The 8,928-nt window shown below is 39.7% G+C and overlaps 2 protein-coding genes across 6 annotated transcripts in view; both read right to left on the bottom strand.

The window, feature by feature from the left end:
• On the bottom strand, window positions 1–2,540 carry agr2 (anterior gradient 2). Its single transcript, XM_034705063.1, has 8 exons — window positions 2,420–2,540; window positions 2,174–2,304; window positions 2,018–2,081; window positions 1,890–1,942; window positions 1,368–1,444; window positions 922–985; window positions 370–453; window positions 1–210 (listed from the first exon to the last, which is right to left on the bottom strand). Exons 2-8 carry the CDS (start codon window positions 2,289–2,291, stop codon window positions 161–163), a joined length of 510 nt encoding a protein of 169 aa, XP_034560954.1. The 5' UTR covers window positions 2,292–2,304; window positions 2,420–2,540; the 3' UTR covers window positions 1–160.
• A 4,968-nt stretch (window positions 2,541–7,508) lies between these two features.
• The window catches only part of ppp1r10 (protein phosphatase 1, regulatory subunit 10), an 11,011-nt gene continuing 9,591 nt past the window's right edge, over window positions 7,509–8,928 (bottom strand). For all 5 annotated transcript variants that reach the window (XM_034704390.1, XM_034704389.1, XM_034704391.1 and 2 more), the window contains one exon: window positions 7,509–8,865. In XM_034704390.1, coding sequence (XP_034560281.1) covers window positions 8,702–8,865 — 164 coding nt within the window. In that variant the 3' untranslated portion in view covers window positions 7,509–8,701. The remainder of the gene's footprint in view (window positions 8,866–8,928) is intronic.

Below are 8,928 nucleotides of genomic sequence, written 5' to 3'. Positions count from 1 at the left end.
TCATCAGGCTGTAAGAACAGGTCAGTATTTATTGAAAAGACACTCTGGATAACAACAACGATGACACAGACAGGAAACAATGATGATGAAGATGAGAAACGATCCAGTGCTTCGTGCTGCAGCTTTGGACTGACAGCATGTTCTCCGTTCCTCCAGCCAATCACAGCTCCTGCTTCAGCAGCTTCTTCGCCTTCTGCATGTTCGCTAGCACTATGGGAGAGGAGCAACACAACACCACCATTACATCACTCATCACATAACTCATGACAACATTATGACATCTTCTGAACTTTCACTGAGGGGAAGGAGCAACACAACGTCATCATCACAGCACTCATCACATCAAGAGTTCTTCATGACATCACTCACAGGTCTTTTCATCCTGGGTTTCATAGGCGTACATGCGGTTACCATAGAGACCAGTAATATCGGCCCTCACAGTCATGGAGGGATCTGAGGATATGAAGGGGTTAAAGGTCATCAGAGATTTACATGCTTAACATAAACTGTCTAATTTCTGTTAGCTGGTGTCGCTTGTTAGTAGCCTATTTCAGCTGATGCTAGCTAATGTTTGCTAATGCTAGCACATGCTAGTTGATGTTATTTAATGTTACCTTATATTAGCTCACATGAACTTATGATAGATAACATTAGATGACGTGACCTCAGATTCTGCAATGTTAGCTAACAGGTTAACTGCGTCATTACAAATAGTCCTATTTATAGTTTTTATAAGCACCATGCTAGCCCATGCTAATAGCACAACAATAGTCTAAACTTTCAGCATGATAGTGTAATAGCTATGTGTGGCCTCATGGGGCTTCCCAAAACCGAAACCTAATCATACTTGCGAACAGAGGTTAAAGGCCAGCTGATCAGTTTGGAAGGAGAAATCAGGAAATGTACTGATCGATTCCTTACCCACAAAGAGGATCCTGGGAACGTAGGGACCATCGGGTGCCAGGTGTTTATCTGTGGTTTCATACTGATGACACACACAAAGCCATCATCAAATCACATCACAGACTTTCCCTCAAACCCATTAACACAATTACAACACAGTTAGAGCATTTCTGTCTGCCTGCAGGTACTCTCTCCTGTCCGTGACAACACACCAGTGTACTCTCAGACAGTTACACATGAAGACGGTTTGATGTTTGTTTTAACCTACGAACAAACATACTGATGATGACTCCTCCTCAACACAAACTATCTTCACACCTGAATATTCAAACACTCACACTCGCTCAATCACATTAACTTTAACCCGAGATCAAAATGTTTACTGCAACAGGAGGACACATATTAACAGAAAAACAAAAAAACAAACACAATCTCTCCTCTGACAGCAGAAGATCTGAACTCACCACCAGGTTCAGGACAATGAAATCTTCGTCCAGAGTCTTCTGGATTTCATAGTTGTTGGCGAAGACTTTCTTCAGCGCTGCAGAATAACACACAGGTGTGAATGGGATGTCACACAAGTGAAACATTGCACAGGTGTAGGGGGGCCTTCACATTTTCCTCTATAAGTCACAAACTACTTAAAATACACCTGTTATCTTTTTATGTAAGAATCATGTATGTGTGCCCCGCTTTATGAAGCTGCTGCTGTCTTTGAGTTCTGAAGGACCTTTATACCTGAAATCATCAATATACCTGACAAAAACTTTATACCTAATCCCTTCACACCTGAACTTACCTTTACACCTACATCACCTTTGTGTTTCAACCCTCCGCTTTGTGAAGTGATCCCTCCCCCCAGTGAGAACCCTACTGAACATGTGCAGAGTCAGTGTAGTATCTATATCCTTTTTCTTGTTGGAGATATGGAGTGTGTCACCTGTCTCCCCTATTCTGACATGGATCAGGCAGAGGCTCAGACTCACCTTTGCTGTGAGGACAGTCCTCCAGGTGAAACAGAACCAACAGAGGCTTGTTCCTAAAAATAAAAAACAGTCCAACATCAGATCAACGAACACCTGAGCCTCAATCCCACCTGTGCAGTCAGACTTACCTTGACCTGGACCAGTACAGAGCCTCCTCATACGTTTGAGCCCAGATGAGCTGATCCCCCCATCCTGCAGACACACATACACACACAGTTACTGTCTGCTGTGTCTCTGGATTATGTAATGAATAATGAAAGGTAAATCTCAGGTGAGTCACAGACCTCGCGACAGGGTTTGGGGTGACCTCTTCCCACTCTTGGGAAAGTATTGTTTGGAGGTGGCGAAGGCGGTGAAAACGGCCCCGAGGACGAGGAGGATGGACAGCACACCTCTGATCATCTCTGCAGATAGACTGGAGCAAGTGAAACAGGTGAGACACGCAGGTATAACAGTTTCCAACAGTTCGAGTTAAAATAAGTGAGTAGTACGGTGGCCTCCAAGGAAACACCCTGTATCCTGTTTCTTACCTGTTCCTGGCTCAGGTGAAAGTGAAGGTGGACTGCAGCTCTGAGATCTGCTGTACCTGCACTCTCACCTGTCGGTATTTAAACACCTGTCCCCTGTGGCCCCGCCTCCTCCTTCCCCTGCTCTCTAGGCCACGAGGACTTAGACTCTTAAAAAAAAAACTATTTAGAAACCTCTCAATGTAAGTGTGTGTGTGTGTGTGTGTGTGTGTGTGTGTGTGTGTGTGTGTGTGTGTATATGTGTGTGTGTGTGTGTGTGTGTGTTTATTTGTGTGTGTGTGTGTGTGTGTGTGTGTGTGTGTGTGTGTGTGTGTGTGTGTGTGTAATAAAATAATTTTAACATGAAAGGCTTTGACACAAAGAACTCTCTAAATCAGCTCACCTTTCCTGTCACTGAGCTTGTTCTGTATGAGTTTAGTTTATTAGTTTATCATACAACAACCAAACACGCCACACACCTTTAAAAAAGAGGCGATACTCAAACAACTGAAACCAATTTAAGGCTGTGCTATAGAGGCCATATAAAGGTTTCATCTGTGATCACATGACTGGTCTGCCTCGAGACATGATTAAATTTTGGTTTTAAATTTTGGAGTGTGTGCGGTCTCTGATAACTTTGTTCAAGTTCCTGCAGCTCTGACTGAATTTGCAGAAGAGTTGCTTCCTGTTTAAGGTGCCTGTTGGAACTGTTTCAGGTGTTTCTATGCGCTCATGTCAGAGAGAGGACACACCCGTTCTCCTCAGTGTTTCTCACTTTATTCATATATTTGATTATTTTCACATTTTATGTTTCAAATGTATTATTTTGAACAGTTTAATTTAACGATTGTGTGTGTGTGTTACAGGCCCAGGCTCAGGTGTGTATGTGTGTCTGGCTTGGGTCCAAGGACAGGTCAACCTTACCTGGATGAGAGAGTCAGGAGGATGATTGGTCTCTCTGTGATTGGCTCTGGAGTCTCACCTGTAAAGTCAACATGCTGACTCAGAGGAGGATGTTTGAGTACTCACAGACTCTCTCTGTGTGGTAAAAAGGTTCTAATGATTTTATGATATTTATATTTAAACTGGTTTATAAACTTCAGATTAAAGTACCTGGGATAATTCATGCGTAGTTCAGGGTTCAAAGGGACTTTTATTTTAAAGGGTCTCAGTCCTCTCAGAGACTCTCTTAAACAGAGCTGTGAATAACAAGATAATCATGAATACCATAAGAACATGTTCATAACTGATTATTTAATATAATTAAACCATGTTGATTGCCTCATGAATGAATAAGTGCAGTTCTTAGGACCAATGAAGGCTCATTCCTTGAGATCTGGACTCCTTTCCTGGATTATTTACCTTCAGATATCAAACATACACTGTTGAAAGATCAGTACCCTTCAGAGTAGAAGAAAACTGCGTAGTACTACATAAGGGATGACGCATCCAACATCACTTTTCAGCATTCTTTGTAGATGGGAGTTGGAGGACGACTTATGTTGTGCTAATACTTGTGTTTTTTTCTGCTTTTTGTTTGTTTCTTTGTTTGTTTTGTTTTTGTTTTGCTAATCTTACTTTCTTACATGTGTCATGTTGTTTTGAGTCAAAGGTATATTATTATTGTTGTTATTTAATTTATGTATTAATTTTTCTTTTCTATGCTTGAGGGAAGGAGTGACAGTAAATATATTTGTCTGGTCTGCATTGTACACAAAGTAAGCCTTGAATTTTGTTGTTTTGTTCTGAAAATGATAAAAACGTACCTATAAAAAAACATGTTAATAACTTTGAGTGACTCTTTCATTTTTTAAACAACATAAACCATAATAAAATAACTGTGGTTGAGACTTGAATTATCTTAACCACAGAAACAATGTTAATAATTGTGATAGACTCTTTAAATGTTCAAATCATATAAAACATGTTAATGACTGTGATTAATTATTTAAATAGATGGACCTTATGTAAACCATGTCAGCTCAGCCTCTTTAATGAGAAACCAGAGCAGAAGCTCGATTATCATCCTCTGAGGTCACCTCTCCTTCATCATTTTAGAAAGTTTTCAACACTTTGTTGTACCCTCAGAAGCCCGATCATTCAGCAGTCTCCTCAGACAGAGTCCCTCTGCCTGCAGCGCACTAATCACCTGTTCGGGTTTGTGAGCTATGACCAACCCAACTTTTAAAATAAAAGTGCATCCACTGTGAAGAGGTCAGTGGCCACTGATCCGGACACAGAGGGGGTCAATTCCCCCTTACTTAAAACCAAAATGTATAAACTTTATTATTATTAATTATTTATAAACATTAGTATTATTACTAATTTATAAACTTTGTTTTAATTTTTAATTCATACATTTATTTTTAGAAGTAATTTATGAAGATTATTATTTTCAATTTCTAATTGTATCATTATTAATAGTTATGAACTTTCCTATTATTATACATTTTAAAGTTCATTATTATTCATTTCTTACTTATAAATGTCATCGTCTTATTATTATTATTATTATTATTATTATTATTATTATTAATAATAATATTAATATTAATCCTTAATGAACTGATTATTTTCATTCACAAACAAACTTTCCCCCTTTACTATATAAACTCAGGGACCTTATTGAAGATCAGGACAGTGAGAGTTTTACACGCTTGCCACCCCCACACTGAGACCGTTGGCACAGGTACCTGTCTGAACAAACGGACAAGGTACTATTGTGCATCGTCAGTTTGTTCTTTCTCTGTACATTAAACAGTGTTTGTGTGTGTGAGTGTGTGAATGTTGGTCTGTAAGCAGGATGTGGAGTTTAATGCTGAGCTGTCGTTACTCTCCTTGCTTTACTTCAGTCCAGTTATTGTTTCTGTGTATTTAGGTGTGTGTGAGTGTGTGTGTGTGTGTGTGTGTTCTGTTTCAATATTTACAGAGGAGGGCGGGTGAAAGGCCGCTCCTTTTAACACTTTACATTCAGCAGCTGCACTCAGCTCCGCCCTGATTACACGGATACACACACATACACACACACGCACGCACACACAAACACCGTCTAAAGAGGATGCGACCTCCTGTTTCAGAGAGAGACCATGCACACCTGAACCCACCTGAGAAGAAGCTGTGGTGACTAATATTCAGTCATGTATTTAATAACAACGAATGAAAATAAGTCAGTAAGGATGACTTTGATGAAAGAACACGTACATATTTTAATTTAGTTGAAGTTTATTTAAAGCAGCAGACTGAGGGTTTAGTAACACCTGGTGGTGAGTTAGCAGATTACAGGTCAGACTGTGGAGATGAGGGTGATGGTTCTTTGTAACCTGAGCTGTAAACTACGTAGGCCCTGAAGGACAAAACACATTTACAAAAGATGAAACAATTTTACAAAGTTGGAGAAAAATTTACATTTTGGTAAACATTTTTACATTTTATAAAACAAAATTACATCAGCAAAACACTTTTACCAAGGCCAAAACACATTTACATTTAAGAAAACAAATTTACAAAAGATGAAACACTTTTACAAAGTTGGAGACAAATTTACAAACAAGGGAACACCTTTACTGTTGAGTCTGACTCCTTTTAGCCTGACCCCGTTTAGCCTGAGGCTATGTGGTCTGAGGCCGTTTCATCTGAATTCTGACACTTGATGAATGTTTTGCAGAGACATGACGGAGCTTTTCCAGAGATATGATGCTTTTTCATCTGAGGTCTGACACCTCACTCTAAGACCCGAGGATGTCCTAATATGTAAACCATGTCGTTCCATTTGGTTTCTCCCCATCAAAACAAATTAAATAACCCCTCACTCCAACACTTCCGGATCACTTCCAGTATTTGGTACATTCCCCTTCCATAAAAATGAAATGTTAATTTGTTTCAGAAATGGTAAAAGTGTTCCGTCGTTTGTAAAATTGTCTCCAACTTTGTAAAAGTGTTTCATCTTTTGTAAATTCTTTTTGTCCATCAGGGCCACCGTAGTAATCTGAGGTTGTTCAGCTCACATCTGCTGTTACATCAGTTCATCATCCCATAATTCATACTTCATATTTGTATCTTGTTTGCAGTTTGTTTCAGGGTCTGTCACTTACATGTACATGGTCAGACCTTACAGTAGGGTGGTAGCAGCCCCCCTTTTATTCTTTATTCTTTAATTGGATCCCCATTAGGTTCCACAATGTAGTTGCTAGTCTTCCTAGGGTCCACACATAACAATAAAAAACTGTAATTTACAATCACAATTCAAAACATCTTAAGATATATAATAAAATATTGCTGAATGTGAAATAAGTCATAGCAACGCTGAGAAAAATAATCTAAAAGAGAAATAGAAAATAAGACAAAAGGATACAGAAACAGGCTGAAGATCACAACAGATAATAATTAAATCTACCTCAAGCTTAAAACAAATCTTTGGATGACTTTTTAAAAATAAATTTTGACCTTGAGTTTTCTGTTTGTGATGGGAAGCATATTCCAGGCAGTAAATCCTCTATATAAAACAGTTTGCATCAAGGAATTTGTCCCTGGGCTTGGTAAGATCAGGAGCTCTGAACTCACTTGACGCGTAGTGTGCTTGTGGCACGGAGCTATGTACACCAGCTTTTCTTGAAAAAAGTTGTTTTTGCATGAAGTTCAGGGTATTGGTTTTTATTTTTTCCTCCACAGTCAGCTAATGTAACTGATTGTGCATCTCACAGACGTTGGTTTGGAAAGTGCAATGTAACGCTAATCTAGCAGCTCTGGCAGCTAATATGTGAATCTGTCATTATTCTGAGCAGGTAAATAAATGCAAGCCGACTGACGGAGAAGAACAGATTTCCCCGAGAGGAGAATCACAGAGTTTAAACATTTATGGACTATGTTTTTGACTTTGTGAGAGGCCATAACCAGGACAACCTCAGGGTTTAAAATCTTACTGTATTATCACACGTTTTATCATGTATCCCATGTACATTATTCACCCTGCATGATCAGCATTATTTTGTGTATTCCATATTCATAGTGAAATGTAATCTGTGTTTGATTCTTCAGTCATTATAAAGTGTTTAATATTTCAGATAGTCTGATTTCATGTGTTCAATAATCAGATTTAAAAAATCCACCGCAGCACTGTTCTTATATTTAACATTTATTGATGACACTGTGTACAAAACAACTGAAATATGTATAAATGAGTTTCTGTATTTTACAAACATTTCATACTGACAATAAACTGAACGTCTTCCAGTGCCGGCGCGCTGAGAATGTTCCAGGATATAAAAAATAAAAATAGAAAAAAAACATGGAGGAGAAACAGGAAGTTTAGGAAGTCCCAACAAGAAGCAGCTCAAAGTTTTCACAGAAAACAAACTGACTTCAGAGCAGCTCACCTTCAACACTGCATACACATCATATACACACCTGCAGGTCTGATTGTCAGGTAACACAGCTGATCATGTGCGCACACACACACACACACACACACACACACACACACACACACACACACACACACACACACACACACACACACACACACGGAGCTGTGATCATAGACAGTATAAAGGAGGTTAATGAAGCCTTTCTTTCAAATGCCATGATTTTAACCTGCATCCTCTCTGACGTGAATTCAGTCTGATTGTAAAGCAGTCTGTGAGAAAGTGGTCCTCCTTCTCAGCTGAATTATTCCCTCTGCAAACCCATTCCTAATGAGTTCATTGTCTCTATCTCTGGTTTCAAGTCTTCTTTGTTCTATGCTCATTTAGTAAATCATGGTCCCATTCAGAGTCACAGAGACCAGGAAGCAGGGGAGGAGTTAGACAGGGGACACTTCACAGAGTATCCAGCCTCACCTCCAAATATGGTAAAAAAACAAGAATGATAAAAAATAAAAACATGGCAAACTGAAGGTTTCTAAACAGATACCCCCATCGTGATGTCACTAAGGCCACGCCCACTCCTAGTATAAATCTCACTCTCTCACTCTCACTCTCACACACACACACAACCAGCTGCTGTCATATAATAACAGCCAGGTATTCTTCCACTTCTTCAGTCAGCAGAGTTTTAACTGGCTTTCACTTGGCAGGTGTGATGGTGTGTATCAGGTGTGTATCATACCTGGCAGGTGTTATCAGTGTGTTCTCTGTATAAAGTGCTTCATGTGTATAATGAAGAGAACTAGGTGTGACTGATGAAGAAACAAAAACGATGATCAGGTGTACTGCACTGTTAAAAATGATCACTGTAAAAAAGACCATCTTCTGTCAGATGACATCACCACAACATCACAGTCCTCTGAGTGTCCTCAGGCTGAAGTGCCCCCTAGTGTCCGTGCTGGGGATGCTGGTTGTGGGGGGGGTGGTTGGGGGGGTGGTTGGGGGGCAGTGGAGGTCCGTTCACTCCCGGATGATAAAACGCACATTTACTCTCATACCTGCAGCTTCCCTTCATCATGAAGTGACGACATACCGGTCTCTGAGACATGTCTGAAAACAAACACATCACACTGATTAAACACACGCACAGCTTTGATTGATAATGGGACTTCT

This window comes from Notolabrus celidotus, chromosome 16, assembly GCF_009762535.1.
Source record: "Notolabrus celidotus isolate fNotCel1 chromosome 16, fNotCel1.pri, whole genome shotgun sequence".
NCBI classification, from domain to species: Eukaryota; Metazoa; Chordata; class Actinopteri; order Labriformes; family Labridae; genus Notolabrus; species Notolabrus celidotus.
The sequence above is the reverse complement of the archived record's forward strand: the minus strand, read 5'-3'. Positions and strand labels throughout refer to the sequence as shown.

Excerpts from the sequence above, each read along its gene's own strand:
- agr2 (XM_034705063.1), bottom strand. The coding sequence starts at position 2,291 with ATGATCAGAGGTGTGCTGTCCATCCTCCTCGTCCTCGGGGCCGTTTTC. Across the intron at positions 1,943-2,017 it reads CTGTACTGGTCCAGGTCAAG|GAACAAGCCTCTGTTGGTTC; the intron begins GTAAGTCTGACT and ends TTTTATTTTTAG. Across the intron at positions 986-1,367 it reads TCATTGTCCTGAACCTGGTG|TATGAAACCACAGATAAACA; the intron begins GTGAGTTCAGAT and ends GTGTGTCATCAG.